Here is a 16,090-nt window from a genome sequence, read left to right on the forward strand (position 1 = left end):
AGGCATGTGAAAATATGCTCCATTAACTTAAGCGCACATGTGATAGTTTAAAAGATGAATGCTCTAAAATATGCTTCCAGATACTTTCATACAGCTTTAATTTAACTTATTTGTATAAACTTGAACAACTGACAGATTGTTTAAGCTCACCTTTTTTGCTATTGCCAAGTGTTACCACCTTTGGTTGGTTAATAGAGGTTTCTATGAGAGGGGGTCTCATTTCTGCTATTTTCATTTCTTCGTCAGAGGACAGCTCTTCTGACTCCTGCCAAAGGAGAGGTGTATGGTATAAATTTTCAGATGCTTGCCAAAATAAATAACTCCTTAGACAAACCTAAGCATTTCTGCATGCATTGTTCATTTGCGCTGGTATCTCCATTTATTTTTATTTTTTATTGTTACTGTAACTCCTCATATTGCATTGAGATTGCTCCTGAGAGGAGCAGCTCATTGTGCAGCTGCAGTCAGAGGCTGGGGGGGAGTCAAAAACTCATTGTTTTCCAAAACAAACCCACATCTTAGATCTCAAAATGAATGTGACAGCCTTTGAAGCACTTCAGGCCAAGGTGGGCTGTTTTCCAAAGCATCAAACTGGGCTTTGAACGGAATTTTGTGCTCAGGACCTACTACTAGCCTATAAACATACGGTATATATTTATACGCCACCCACTTACACTTATGAGTGATTGACAAGCTGTATAACAAACAAAATCTCACAAAATTACAAAATCAAACAACGTGTAGCAAAGTAAAATCATAACTATCAGACGTAGTAGCAACTCATAAAATAAAGCAGAGCAAAACAGTACTGTTTTGTTTACTGATTATATTTATATCCTGCCTTGCAGCATGCAAGGTCCTCTCCTTCTCCCACACCCCTTATCCTCAGAACACTCCTGTGAAATAGGTTAGGCTGAGAGTGGCTGACCCAGTAAACCTCACAAATGGGTGTTTTCCCCAGTCCTAGTCTGACATTCTACCACAGCACCACATTTGCTGGGATCTCAAAAAAGTAACTCTGGTGCATATACTCAAATTAAAAAATGTGAAAAATATGCACACTTCATTTGAACAGAAATAATGAAAAGGCAATTTCAGAATCAATTAATGTAATTACTTATTCATTTATCTATTGTGTTCTGATTAAATCCTGCCTATTCAAAAAGTAATTTGCTGCTGGCAACTGTAACAGGATTTTAGCAAAACACTTCTGCACACACTCAAAAGTAATCCCAGGTCATCGTGTACTAGACTGTAACTTAAGTGTTCTTGTGAGTTTGCTTTATTTTTGAGGGGTAAATGAAAAATATTTTGCAATTTATATTCTCCTCATCATGTTTTGCTCAGCTTTGTGTGTTGCTTAGTTGGCAGAGAACATGCAAGGGAAACAATTAAACTACCTCAAGAGTATCCTCATGATTAGCAATTGGTATTTTGTTCTCAGAGGTTTCAACTTGAGTATTCATCTGCAAGTTTCCGGTGCTATTCTCAACTTCTGCTACATTAGGTTTTTGCGCACAGTTTCCTATCACATTCTGCTCTTTGTTTTCCATTTTGCTCTTTGCTGGAGTAATTTCTGAAGTCTATGATAGATTTAAAGACATTAACAAACATTCTATTCTGGAAATCAAAGCTCGTATACTTATTACTTTCATTTATTTTTAAAAAATCTATACTGCTTTTCATTTGCATAAAGAAACATCAAAGCAGTTCACACAATAACAGAACATCCAATAACAATACTCATCAAGAAAATCAGTAAAATGGTCACAATGAGCAGTAATAATAATTAGGCAGTTTAGTGCAGTAAATTATTTATACTTATATATTGCTTCACACATCCAGAAGCAATTCACGATAACAAAATATGTAAGAAATTCTATAACAAATACAAAGCTAAGTGTTTGTCCAGAGAAAGTACCATCTAAAACAGAAGAAAATGTCCACCCCATCCACAAAGGATGAATACCAATAGCCACCCAAACCCAGCCATTAGCGCTGTCCAAACTAAGGGTCAGAAAAGGCTTGGGTGAACTGTCCCAAACACAACAGCAGAGGCTTATGTGTACGTAAGAAAGGAAGCTTTATTCAAGGATTGTAAAGATTCAGATCGAGTTTAACAAGTAGAGATCACCAAAGGTGACTAAGAGTTCAATAATGCTATCAGGGTCTGAGGCTGGATGAACCCTGCAACAAATGGGCACAACCCCTCCCCCAATCATCTTTTAAAGGTGACACATAGCATGCTCACTTGTGAGACTGGTGCACTTGGAGTTTTCTGCTTCGCCTAATGGGGGTGTGGGTCTTCTGCCAACAGCAAAGGTGGCACCAAGTTCTCAGCTACAGTACAGAGCTACCCAGTCCAGTTGCCCAGCCTCTCCTTCTGGCTCGTCTATGCTCTTCCCCATTGCTAGGGAAGCTCTTTCTTCCATTGATGGAGGGGGCAGCAGAGAGAGCAAGTGGGACTGCCTCCCCTTCTCTGGCCTCGAAAGAGAAAGGATCACGTGTGCGGGGGTCCTGCGCCTCCCTGCTTGCAGTGTCCTCAGTACTCTCCTCCTCCTCCAACTAATCTGAGCACAACTCCCACCCTGTATAACTTGGGATCACTGAGTTCACGACAGGAATCAACACATTTCTACAAGTGACAAACTACTATTTCGCCACTTTTATCTCGTAATACAGTGGTGCCCCGCAAGACGAAATTAATTCGTTCCGCAATTTTTGTCGTCTAGCGAATTTTTCGTCTTGCGAATCACGAAATCCCATAGGAATGCATTGAAAATCAATTAATGCGTTCCTATGGTCAAAAAAAGTCCAAACAAAGCCAAATTTGGTACAACAACAGTTTATTAACTGCTCTTTAAAGTCACACATACTGTAAAGAGCAGTTCAAAAATTGAAGGGAAAATAAATTAACTTTATAAACAAAACATGTCTTTGTTTTTAGACAAAGGAAACAAAGCCGCGAGACGTTTTCGTCTTGCGAAGCAAGCCCATAGGGAAATTTCGTCTTGCGAGGCAAATCGAAAACGGAAAAACCTTTCGTCTAGCGAGTTTTTTGTCTTGCGAGGCATTCGTCTTGCGAGGTACCACTGTAATCTTGATATAAATCAAATGGAATTTTGACCTCACACCATCTGTGAACCCTTTGATTTTTCTCTGCAAAGACCAACAAGGGGGAAGAAAGAAAGGTGCTGAAAGCAGAGATGCCTACTTACCAGAATCAGAGAACATTACTTAAGCTATTTTCTAAATAGTGGCCAATACACTCAAATCAATTACTCTCAGTCCATGTTAACATTTCCAGTCTACCAGAGCTGGATAATTACTCTGTGGAACGCCAAAGGTAAGGTGTGGTTTTTTTGGTAAATATTTATGATTATATACAAACATTTCCACAGTTCAAATTTTAGTATTTCATTAAAATGAACAAAATATGACAAAAATAGAATTTTGAAACTAACCTTTACACCTGTATGTTTCATTGAAACTGGCTGACTTTCTGGCTTTGTTTCTTTACTAGCATCATCTGGGTTTTCTTCATCTTTCAGTCTGTGCACTATTGTTTGAACTGTTTTGACCATATTCTTCAGCTCATCAGGGTAAGGTGTTGGATACCTCTTCAAATTACCCTCCTAAGCAAGAAAAAATAGTTTTTAGAAGTCGCATCACAGTTGCAAAGCAACTGTGCAGATTCTGACATCAGCTGTGGAAGAGAAGAAACTTTCCACTATAATCATAGGGCTGCTGCTGGCATTGAAGGGAATGGGGAATGCACATGTACAGTCCTCCTTACATTTCTCACATTTCTACTCAACTCTCTCTCTAGGGAACTCATTATTTTCGCAGGATCAGTCTCAGCTAGGCACTGCTCCAGTACCAGAAGCTGTAAAAGAAACCTGGAACATGCATGAAGCTACAGATCACACATCCTGCACCTATAGACCATTACATTTATTTGCATTATTTACGCTTTAATCCCATCTTTAAAACTAATTGTTATTTTAAATTACATTTCTACTCCTCTTTTCTCCTCCAATAAACATGGCTAACAAAATCTTGCAAACACCAGGAAGAAAAAGACTAATAATTCACTTCATTAAAACGACAAAACAAACAGAACAAAAAGCAGCAGGACTGAGCATGACATGCACGAGGTTCCCAGAGATTTTGTTATCCAACCACTAACCAGGGCCAGGCCAACTTCAAATCATTGGCTGGCTGCATCATGTGCCTTCACAGCATAACCTCAAAGAGCTTCACGTTAAAGACTGTCTACATGCATTCTAAATGAAAGCTATGATCCTCTAGAATCTCACTGAAGCCTGAAGGTTGTGCAAAAGAAATTGTGAGACAGTTGCTAGGAGGTTACCCAACTCAGCAGGAGATCCTATTAAAGGCAGAAAGTGTGAAACGTATGAAGGAAATCATGACAGAATAAAGCAATTGCATACCCTGGGTGGTGCCTCTCTTTCATCTTTATCTTCATCACATTCAAAAGCAACCTGAGCACGCTGTTTCCTCTGCTCCTCCCACAGTGAAGGGTTGAAACTTTCGTTATCAGATATAAACATAACTAAAGAATAGAAAAAGGAAATTGATTCCTAAGCAAATAAGCTCCGAGGGGTCTGGGACTTCAGGACCCTGATACAGATGAGGGCCCAATAATTTAAAAGTTAGTAAAATCGGTAATCCAATCTAAATAGATACTACCTTTATCATCAAACTTTTTAAAAAATAAATAGGAAAAAATAAAATCAAATTCCTACCCTCTTCAGATCTTGGTTGCTGTGGAAACATATAATTAGTAAGTACTGTTTTCTGTGTTTCTGGGTCAACTTCTTTTTGAAGTGGAATGAGTGGTTTAGACTGAGAATACAAACAAAACAAGTAACACCATTAGGAATATATACACATTGTATACACGTGCATGCAGCGAAATCCTAGTTTCATTTTCATCAAGAATATATATTTGATATGAAATATTAAAACATAGCCAATATATTAAGTATGCTGAGTAATTTTATTAACCAAGTCTCAAGATAAAGAGGAGTAGATGTTTTAAAAGAGTTTTGTACACACCCTATTCATGATGCATAACCGTTTTGCAGAATGCCAATGATAATCCTTTAACAGCATGTGCATGCACTTCAAGACAATAATAGGATCCTTTGGCTCATCAGAACATTAGGTCCAATGTGATCACTTTGTGAGAAATACCAAATTCAGAAGCCAAAAATATATTTGAGTCCAAAGAGGATTTATGTATGTCAATGAGGGGCTAGTTTTAAAATTTGTTAGGATTGCAAGAAATTAAAAAAAACAACTTCTAATCATGCTAAAAATAAGCAATGCTTACCTGATTATCTGATAGCCACATGGCAGTCAGCTGCTGCAGCTTTGTAAAGGTATAGGGCAAATACTTCAGTCTGTGAAGGAAAAATGTGATACAAAGATTATGCATAAAAACAAATTATTTCTCTAAGAACAGACCAGAATGAGGATACCATAGATAAAGAATCACCAACCCAGTGCCCATGAGTGACGTGGTTCCTGGAAGTAGGTACTAGCCCTCCAAGAAAGAAAGTTATGGGGCAAAAGGTGTAGGTATCTTCTAGTGATTTATGTAAAATGAGAGCGGTGTGGCTACCATGTATATATATATTTGTATTGAGAAATGCTCCCAGTTGTTTATTAGACAGCAATAGCACCAGCATCAGTCAGAATGTGTGCGCACCTTTTATCTCCATACTTTTATCTCCAAACACTTAGCTGTCTTCCTATGGTAAGCATAAGGTTGTCAGGGATGCCTGCCTCTCTAATTTTGTTTTATGTCACACCCCCAGGGCAGCCATTTTGTATTACGCCATACCCCCTCCAATGCAGCCATTTTGTGACTGGTGCCCCCCAACCTCTTCAATCAAAAAAGGCTGGTGATCCCTGGCAATTTCATGGTGAGTACCGGCACCTATTTTTCTAGGAAAAAAGCACCAAGAAGATGTGTGTGCATGTGCCTGCATAAGCTTCCAGCTTATGCATTGCTGGAATGTAGCCTGCTGTGCAAAGGCAAGAGTCACACCCATTGCTTCACCGAATTTCTTTCTCTGGCATGAAGCCTCTGGAAGACTGCCCATGAGGGAATAGGACTGTCAGGATGACAAAGGTTCTCCACCCCTGAATATGAAAAACATTGTATGTTTTTACTTTTGGTTTTAAAACAGGTGGACTTGTTTGAAGCATTAGATTTCTTTAGTCTAAAGCTTTTCATTCAACATTATCCAGATCTAAACAAATAGTAACTTTTTGTCCAGTGTGATATTCTCATTCTCTCTCTCTCTCTCTCTCACACACACACACACACAAACACACACACACACACACACACACACACACCCTACAAGCAACAACCTCATACCCACAGCAACCCAAGAATTAACCCCTACTATCTAACCAGTAGTTTTCTCTGATCAGATAACAATCCCAGCATAACTAATAGGGCAGCATTTCCAACTCGGGTGACCTCTAGAACTACAAATCGCATAATTCCTGCCCATTGGCCATACTGGATGGGGCTAATGGGGGTTGTAGTCCAACAACATCTGGAAGGTACTAGTTGAGGAAGGCTACTCTGCCACAGCAGTGTTACGGAATATAAAAACTCATGCTAGAATCACTAACTAGTCTTATCCAAGGGGAGAGTATTCCAAACTCCTGAGCTTTCCCCCATCTTGCCAACACAACTGTGGCCTCAGTCAACTTCAGACACTGAGCATTAGTCTCCTCTTGGCTCCATCCTACACAATTGCAGGTTATGGGCTGGCAATGGACCGTATTATGCTTAAATTCTTATCCTTTCTCTTGCTAGCACCTCAATTCCCAGACCTGTCCAAGCTTCTCACCCAGAACTGAATCTTTGTATACACACTTTTCCACAAAGGAAGCAACCACCAAATTAAGAGCCACAAGGGCAACAAATGCATTTTGATACAATTATGGTAATTTGATACCACGATTCATTACATTTATATTTCATCCCTCTCCAAGGATCTCAAATTGGTAAATGCACTTCCATCCCATTATTTTATCTTCACAACAAGCCATGGGGGGAAAGGAAGGCACTTAGGCTAAGAAACAGTGACTGACCTATGGTCACTGAGTGGCGCTTCATTATTCATAATTGACACAAAAGAATGCAAATAACAAACCTATTGTCACTTAGATTGATGACTTTTAATTTCTGCATATCACCCATTTCCTCTGGGAGGAACTCCAGCTTATTAGAATGTAAGAACAGAACAGTTACATGTTTCCAGTTTCCAATCTGAAAAATAAATAAGTAAGTTTGATTACTCAGCAATCCAGAGTATTAGCTGCTGAATGTTTTAAGTCATGCATTTATCTATTATTTTTTAATAGGAAAAGAAACACTTGCTTGGATATATTTTCAAAGAGAAAAATTTCCACTAACTAGGACCCACATTATTTTGGATATAAAGGGACAAGAAAGGTCAGGGTGTATTAGAGGAAACTAAGATAGCAATTTATTCATTGCCTTTAAACTTGCACCAAAAGTACAGTATTTTTTCACAATGAGGTTATATGTACTTTTTTATTCCACCTAAAGAAGAGGTTCCCAACCTTTCTGGGCCCATTTCAAATTATATAACTTGCACCACCACAAACCTGTTCTTTCAGTTTATTTCTTGAGCACTGGGGAGGCAGGGGCAACATTCTCAGACCCCTAGACCCCAGAGAGCAGGAGAGAGGAAAAACAACCAAGCACACAAGACATTCCCAACCACTGAGGAGGAGAAAACGACAGAAAAAACCCAGCCTCCCAAGGAGAACGGAGAACACCTAAAGCAAAAACAGATCCATATCCCACTCCAAGGGGGAGGGACAAACAAAGAAGTGTACCAAACCACAGAAAGTAAGAAGGTGTGTGTGCACGTGCGCACACAAACACACACAGTTCATCTTCTTTTATTCTCTTCTCGTGTCCATCCTTCCTCTCCCATCCCTTTTTCCTTTCTCTTTCAATACACTCTTATTTCCTCTGCAATACTGGTCTCAGTCTAGAAAACTATAGAGTTGAAAGAGGAAGTGGGAAGGGGCAAAACAACTCCTGCCTCCTCTCTCAACTTCCAATTTCTCTCTCAATTTCCAGGTAGAGATTTCACCCTTCTCACTTATAAAGGGCTGGGGTTTAACTCCTGGCCAGGGCAGCAGAAGTGAGGGGAGTACAGAGGCTTTCACAGGCATCAGTGCTCTTGTGGTCACTGCATTGGAGACCACAGACCTAAAGAATGCAGGCAGTTTGACTATTCTCATGGCATCCAGCAACCACCCTCAAAGAATAGCTGTCAACTTTCAGAATTGAAAATAAGGGATCAGCAGCCTCACCCGTCCCAGGGACAGTCTACGGGATATCTAACAATCCGGGATAGCAGCGGGAAGCAGCGAGAAACGGCGCTGGGATAAGGGAATTTCCCGCAAAAAAAGGGAAGGTTGACAGCTATGCCTCAAAGGCTGTAATTTGCTTGACTCTTTTAGGCTGCTATGAGCCCATGGATTTGATTTTCAGCGTGGTAGCCATGTTAAGTCTATTGCTGCAGGAAGCTTGTGTCATTTATTGGTGCATAAGCAACAGGACGTAAGAGGAAGGAACAAAGTACACACTATATCTCCTATACTGGAATGCGGCCATGCAAATTACTCATCGCCAACGCCTTTCAATGGCATGCAAATGCATAGCAAACACAGCAATCATATTCATTCTTGGTATAGCTGAATGGAAGAATAAGCATCAGTTGTACAATTGAGGCACAGGTTTCTACTAGTGCAGATCTAACTTATGACCCCTGTACATAATGTATTTCAGAAAACTGCATGACTCTTTGGTCTAGGAACTTTCTTCTCTTTAGTCCAATGCACATTGCCTAATGCCATTTTTTCTGTGCAATAACTTTTTGTCAGAAAATAACATGACAACTTGTGCCTACTGACAACTGTTCTGACATCTATTTGCATATTCAAGTTAAGGCAGGCTTCACTTGATGTCACCAAGGAACATTCAGCTACTCTCATCCTTAAAACTATTTATTTTTCATCTTTCTTTCAAGGAGCTCGAGGTGACATAAATGGTTCTCTTTCTTTCCTTTCCTTTCCTTTCTTTCATTCTTCCTCTTTCTTTTTAATAATTAAGAGTTTATTGGCATAAACACATACAGAATACAATGAAAATGATGGATATAGTGAATAAAAAAAACACAGATGCAGGGGAGATACATTTATTGAATATACAGATCAATCACATGAAAGTTCATGCATTAAAAAGGAGGCAGGAAAATCCACCTGAAGCATGTGTAAAGGGGTAAGAATGATGGCTGCATCTGTTTTGCATGCACCATTATGTCCGTTTTGAAGTTGGAATCACTTCACAGCTGAGGAAATACTGAGAGCTTGCATTCTCTGGTCAAAGCTTTTTCTCATCTCTGAACAGAATGTGCTTTAATAGCAAAACTGGCAGATGAGTGGCCTCTTCCTTAATACAGAGTGACCTCTTAATACATCTTATTAATATCTTTAATTGCATGATTATGACTGACACTTCGGAAATTTATTCCACCAACCAAACCTGCATCCTAAGATTTTAGCTAGTTTTAATCAACTTGAAATGTACAGAAATAAAAGCATGCAGATATACTCTTGCTTACAAATCTAAACATATGTAATATATTAAAAACTAGATTTTCATTAATAAGAACTTACCTCTGGTGGCAACTGTGTTAAAAAGTTATGATCTGCAGCAAAGGTCCTTGTATTAGAGAGCTGTCCAATAGATGAAGGCAACGCTTCAATCTCATTGAAGCTACAGTCCAGTTCTTCAACTGATGTTAAACTGAAATTCAATTAAATTTATTAAATTAAAAAGTCTTTTACATGACAGTGCCATTTTAAAATGAACAAAATAAAAATTAATATCCAGTTGTAATATAAATGCTAAGTAATAAGAGCTAAATGTAGGGCTGAAGTTCGCCCCTTTAAAAAATATAGCCCAAAGCTCATTATTCCAAGCTACCTGTAGCCTTTCCAAAATAATCTGCTGGAGTATGAACCAACAACTGATAAAACCATGCAATGTCTACATGGTACTGTATTTGATGTGCAGTAGATAAGAGGATTGTAACCAAACAAGAAGTCATTAAGGAACAAAACCATAGAATATAAGCCCTTATTTATTCAGAAATACCTACCCTCCTATAGAGTCTGGCAGATACATTAGCTGATTTTCATCAATTTTAAGAATTGTTAATTTCTTCAGGGACCCTGTTGTAAAACATATATCATAATAAGATAGTGTTCATAGAAAACAGACATTCCTGCTTTGTACAAGGGGACACATGGACAAAGGTCTGAAAGTGATGTTTCACTCTACCTGTCCCACCCCAGTCCATGTCGCGAAAAAACAAACAAAAGAAATATACCGTATTTTTTTGTCTATAAGATGCCCCCATGTATAAGAAACCCCCTATTTTTGGGGACTCCAATTTAAGAAAATGGGGGGAGATGGCCCCCATGTATAAGATGCCCCCAAATCCTGGACATTATTTTTAGGGGGGAAACCTAGTCTTATACATGGAAAAATACGGCATTTCTCCCACGACTGGGAGCATCACTGGCTAATGTCTAAGGCATCCTGCACTTCATACTTGTGGAACAGGGCCTGCAAAAAGGCTGGCAAGTGGCTCCCCTGATTTCCTTCTGCAATGTGAAGACCAAGGCCTTTCAAAGAAAAGCAATTACCAATTTCTAGGGAAATCTTCCACTTTTTGAATCTTAAATTGGGGCCCTTTAGCACAGCAGCTATTAAGCCTGTGTGGCAAGATCATTTTAGTCCTGAAGATCAACACTGCACAGCAAAAATACTAGCTAACAGGGTTGTATCCAGTGGTTGCATGAATGTAAGGCAGCTATTGCAACTGAACTTTCTTTTAACTTCCCTGCTCTCTGCAGCCCCTAAAATGTATCTCGGGGGGGGGGGGTAGGGGGTAGAAGGCTCCTTAATAGTTTGGGCTGTGTTGTAGAGGACTATAGGGAGGAATCACATGAATTTGAGTAGAAAAACCTTCCTTGACTGGACCTAGATATGCAAACACAATTTGTGCAAGATGAAGAAGCTGTTTTCATTTTTACTTTTGGCCTACATACAGCATGTCACAAATGTTATTTTGGTTTCTGAAATATAGTAATAGTTAACTTTGGACAATACAAACCAATAGACTCTGGTAGTTGCTGAAGTGAATTACTAGACAACAGCAGGTCTTGTAAACTTTCACATCCTGAAACACCCTCTTCAAGAGTTTCAATGTTGTTTTTGGAAACATCCAAGTAGGTCAAGTGCTTCAAACTGCCCATAAACTGAAAATATAAAAGTATGGGCAAAGTAAAAAGATTCTGTGTTAAAATATATTCTATTCTGCAGATAATAAAAAATAGTTATTTGCTAAGATCTATCAGGCCTGTAACATCAGCATTCTAGTAACCAGCTAGAATGCACATTTTGATAGCTGCTTGTACAAAATCCAAATCTTAAGCATAGTGTCCAGCTGTGGATATTTCATTCTTAGAGGCTGCTGTAAAGTTCCACTGATGCAGACGCGCCTAAACTAATACAAAGTGAAGATTATGCCTCTAAAGAGGATTGTCACAATGTCATATTCAGTTTCACAATTTTTCTTCGACCATACATATTTTGGGTGGAACACATAAAATATTCACCTGCATTTTTCAGAATGTTAAACAATTGAAGAAGCAGGTTCACATTTCTACCAACTGTTTTATGAACATTCTTGAGTATAAAAAAGTGACCAGAAAAACATCAGACTATTCCAAGTAATCAAGAGTGAAGACATACTGATACATGAAGCTACACATTCTAATGGATGCCATTTAAGCACACTATTGTCATAAGTTACACTAAATACGTAAAATACAAGGCATATTGGGCGTGGATGATTGGTTTAGCTAAAGTTGTCAAATCAAAGCAAAACAAGGTTTTGCTGACACGAATATGCTTCCCGTCCTCTGGTATTATTTCAAACAAGGGTGGTCAGGAAAAGCAATAACCTTGAATGTATGAGGCTTATGGAGAGGCTTGAAATAATGGACATATAGGTACAGCTTTTAATCTGTCTGTTGTGCACTCTATGGCCTAAGATGAAATGTTTATGAGACCTTTAAGTATACACACGCAAGCACAGACATTTAAAGGAATAAATATACATACCCCTGGAATAAGAGTTAGTCTGTTACCATCCATCCAGAATTCTTTTAACCCACTTAATTGTTCAAGTACTTCAGGCTGTTAAAAACAAGATAGATGGAAAGATTAGATTGTATTATAGATATACATTTATTACTGACAATGCACTGAGTGAATCTAACTGTGTCCATATGCCAGTGGAAGGATCAATGTTAGGAACAGAATCTGGTTGGTTGGAAGTTGATTTGTGGGAGAATTTGGGGTGGAGGGGGCAGCTGCAGATGGGAGGGGAGGATGGGAAAATTGATCTGATCAAAATTGGATACTGCCCTTTGTATTTCTCCAGAAGGTTCATTTTCTTTTATATAGCATTCTATTACACACTGATGCCCTACTTAGGTTTTTCCTACAAGCTTTAAATATATACTGTATTTTGTCAGATGTTAAAACATTTGAGTGAAAAGTCAGCTATAAATTTCAGAATGAATTTCACTGCATAGGCACATGCAGAATCAACTAGAAAAAAAATGTTTTCATAGTTGCATAAATTATAAGCACTTATTATAACGTATAACCTTAGAAGCTAATATGTGGTCAAATGAGAATAATGCTTGCTTGCAGTTTAAATACATATGAAAATACTTTCATCTGTCACAGATATACCATACTAACAGGAAATGAAAGCTACACAAATCAGTTAACTTTAAAAATAGTTTCCTTAAAAAATTAAGATACAGGCAACAGTTTCTCTGTAAGACAGCATTAAGCTGATTTTTCTATTTGACATTGATTAAAAATAGATTTATGGATAAGAGGTTTTAGGAAAGCTGCGTTACTTAGCTAGAACTCACCACTTCTGTGAATTCATTACTTCCCAAGTCCAGTCTCTCCAGCTGAGTCAGTCTGTTCATGGTTCTGCAAAGAGAAAGGATTAATAAGGAATTAGGTTTAAGAAAAATACCAGTTACATCCAATCTTCTTGTGTTTTTACTAATGCATCTTTTTAATCAGCATCAGATAGCCAGGCAGTTCTATAAAAGCACTCATACTTGATAGGGTCAGATTTTTATAAAATGTCATATAATCCTACAGCTAAAAGCAAAGCAAAAACTGTAGTTCAATGTTATCCAGTTTAATTAAAAACACATTTCTCTCTTAGCTCATTGAGAAAGCAATGACTTCTTCCCAATTCTATCAAATCATGCAACATCATCACTATGTGGCAATGAATGCCAAAGATAAATTATGCCGTTATACGCCCACTTGTCTTTAAAGCTGCTGTGTATTAATAAAGATCCCAATGTTTACCCATCTCCATTGTGAAGGGAAAACATGTGATCCTAACCTCTTTCATCTTACTTAGAGTTTCCAGTCCATTAACGCTGCAATCCTATACACACATGAGAGTAAATGCCACTAAAATCAATGAGGCTTACTTTTGAGCTCACATGCGTAAGGTTGCACTAAGAAAAAAGTCACCGTCTTGTTCTATGACTCGGGTTACATACGCTTCAGGTTACAGACTCTGCTAACCCAGAAATAGTGCTTCAGGTTAAGAACTTTGCTTCAGGATGAGAACAGAAATCATGCTCTGGCGGCGCGGCGGCAGCGGGAGGCCCCATTAGCTAAAGTGGTGCTTCAGGTTAAGAACAGTTTCAGGTTAAGTACGGACCTCCAGAACGAATTAAGTACTTAACCCGAGGTACCACTGTATCCAGTGAGGGACAGTGCACGGGCATAGCCAAAAGGGATGGGGGGGGAAGCTTCCCCCCCATCAAGTAAAATAATATACTTACCTAACTGACCAATCACATCGGTTCTGCCCCCCCAACAAAAGTCCTGCCCCCGCCTAACAAAGTCTTGCCCCCCCAAAAAAAATCCTGGCTATGCCCATGGGGCAGTGTGAAATGCTTTCTAAAAATCCTAATATACTAGGGGCCTATCAAATAGATCACACGCCCATGCTCTAACAAATTACCGTATTTTTTGCACCATAACACTCACTTTTTTCCTAGAAAGTAAGGGGAAATGTCTGTGCGTGTTATGGAGGAAATGCCTACGGGTGGCATGCCTATGGATTTTCCTCCTCTAAAAACTATGTGTGTGTTATGGTCGGGTGCGTGTTATAGAGCGAAAAATACGGTAAGCACATTGCTATTAGAAAGTGACAGTGAACTACTTGTGCCATACACATGCATCCCACAAAAAAGTCATCAGCAAGAGTTTGTCCCCTATTATAAGAAAAATGCCAGTTACATTTAAGCTGTTTTAATTAACTAGTAAACTAATTATTTCACAGCATAATTTGCTGCTCTTTGCAGAAACAGCAGCTAGATTCCACAATCAGGAAACGAAGGAATGCCATAAAGTACAAAAAAATGCATTTTCTAATTCAGGTGCAAGCTAACTTAAAAATGGGCAGAATTCAATCTCTTTCATTTTATTTAGACTGGATACATTCAAGTCAGCATGTCCTATACAAGTTGAGAACAAGCTCAAAGACAATGGCTTAGACCTAGAGTTGCTTTTCCCTTTGCTGTCCAAGTGACAGAAAGGGGGGGGGAGCAAGTTTGACTGCTTTCTTCTTTCTTCCAGCAGTCTGCTAGAAGCAAGTTGTAAACTGCTTTATGTAATTTTTTTGTCAAATAAACAGAATAAATAAAGCACACAAGCTTCTACATTTTGCACAGAACATGGTCATTCGTTTCCCTCATTATCCATTTCATTACCAAAACCAGTGCTTTTTTTCCAGGGATAATCAAGGGTACGCAGTACTGATACCTCTTTTTTGTTGTTGTTTAAAAAAGTGTGGCACTTACTGCAACAACTTCATGGTAAGTACCGACACCTATTTTCCTAGAAAAAAGCACTGACCAAAACTTAACATCACAAATGGTTTCCCGCAGGCAGTGGCAGACCTACATTTCTGGGACCCTGAAGCTTCAACTATTATGGGGGCCCCTTTGCAACCAGCAACAATCTGTGCTACTGACTCTCAAACACTGGGATTGTTGAAATAGATACAGCAGAAAATTAATCAATCAGAGTTGTGCAACTCAAATTGAGTCAACTAGACTCAATTTTTTTAAAGCAAGGTGGATTAGCTTCTGGGGCCACCCCAGGATTAGGGACCCTGAAACTTAACCTACATTCATTTCATAGTAGATCCACGCCTGCCTTAGGAGGTGGTGGAATCTCCTTCCTTTGAAGTTTTCAAGCAGAGGTTGGATGGCCATCTGTCCTGTATACTTTAGGTGGGATTCCTGCACTGCAGGGGTTGGACTAGACAACCCTCAGGCTCCCTCCCAATTCTACACTTCTATGATTCTAAGCAGGAATGCTATAACCCCGTGTTAAACAACTGCCCAAACACAAATGTTAACTTATTAAAGAACAAAGGAATTAAATGTTAGTTTGCTTTTTCTAATGTCACCACATTTGTTCCTCAAAACGTATTTATCTTGTGTGCATTCCCTCTTTAGCCCTTTTATTTACAAAGACTACATTTTGTTTTAAAAGGTACCCTTAGGTTATGTTTTTTCAATCGCCGCATAAATATAGCCAAGTGAAACTAACAGAACAAGAGAGCATCAAGAGGATAAGAGTTCAATGGAGCAATGCTTTCTAGCCAGCTCTCCGCTGAAGTGTGAGCATTACGTCTCATATTTCATCTACTGGTTCATTTGTCTGGCGCTAGAATCTCCCTTCTTTTGTTTTCATAGCCCATTTCACAGAACCCTTCCTTATGTACTAGATATCCTTTGATAAAGTTCATCATACATATCAGCTAAGGATGGGCACACAATTTCCTACTGGGGACCAGCA

At 38.9% G+C, this 16,090-nt stretch overlaps 1 protein-coding gene across 2 annotated transcripts in view; it reads right to left on the reverse strand.

Moving 5' to 3' along the window:
• The window catches only part of ERBIN (erbb2 interacting protein), a 91,702-nt gene that overhangs the window by 21,131 nt on the left and 54,481 nt on the right, over positions 1 to 16,090 (reverse strand). For both annotated transcript variants that reach the window (XM_081212641.1, XM_081212640.1), the window contains exons 8-19: positions 13,117 to 13,180; positions 12,290 to 12,364; positions 11,277 to 11,421; positions 10,257 to 10,329; positions 9,772 to 9,901; positions 7,206 to 7,321; positions 5,360 to 5,429; positions 4,770 to 4,869; positions 4,455 to 4,576; positions 3,465 to 3,635; positions 1,401 to 1,583; positions 151 to 265 (exon numbers count right to left, since the gene is read on the reverse strand). In XM_081212641.1, the coding sequence (XP_081068767.1) occupies positions 151 to 265; positions 1,401 to 1,583; positions 3,465 to 3,635; positions 4,455 to 4,576; positions 4,770 to 4,869; positions 5,360 to 5,429; positions 7,206 to 7,321; positions 9,772 to 9,901; positions 10,257 to 10,329; positions 11,277 to 11,421; positions 12,290 to 12,364; positions 13,117 to 13,180 (1,364 nt within the window). The remainder of the gene's footprint in view (positions 1 to 150; positions 266 to 1,400; positions 1,584 to 3,464; positions 3,636 to 4,454; positions 4,577 to 4,769; positions 4,870 to 5,359; positions 5,430 to 7,205; positions 7,322 to 9,771; positions 9,902 to 10,256; positions 10,330 to 11,276; positions 11,422 to 12,289; positions 12,365 to 13,116; positions 13,181 to 16,090) is intronic.

Source organism: Podarcis bocagei, assembly GCF_964188305.1.
Source record: "Podarcis bocagei genome assembly, chromosome: 11".
NCBI classification, from domain to species: domain Eukaryota; kingdom Metazoa; phylum Chordata; class Lepidosauria; order Squamata; family Lacertidae; genus Podarcis; species Podarcis bocagei.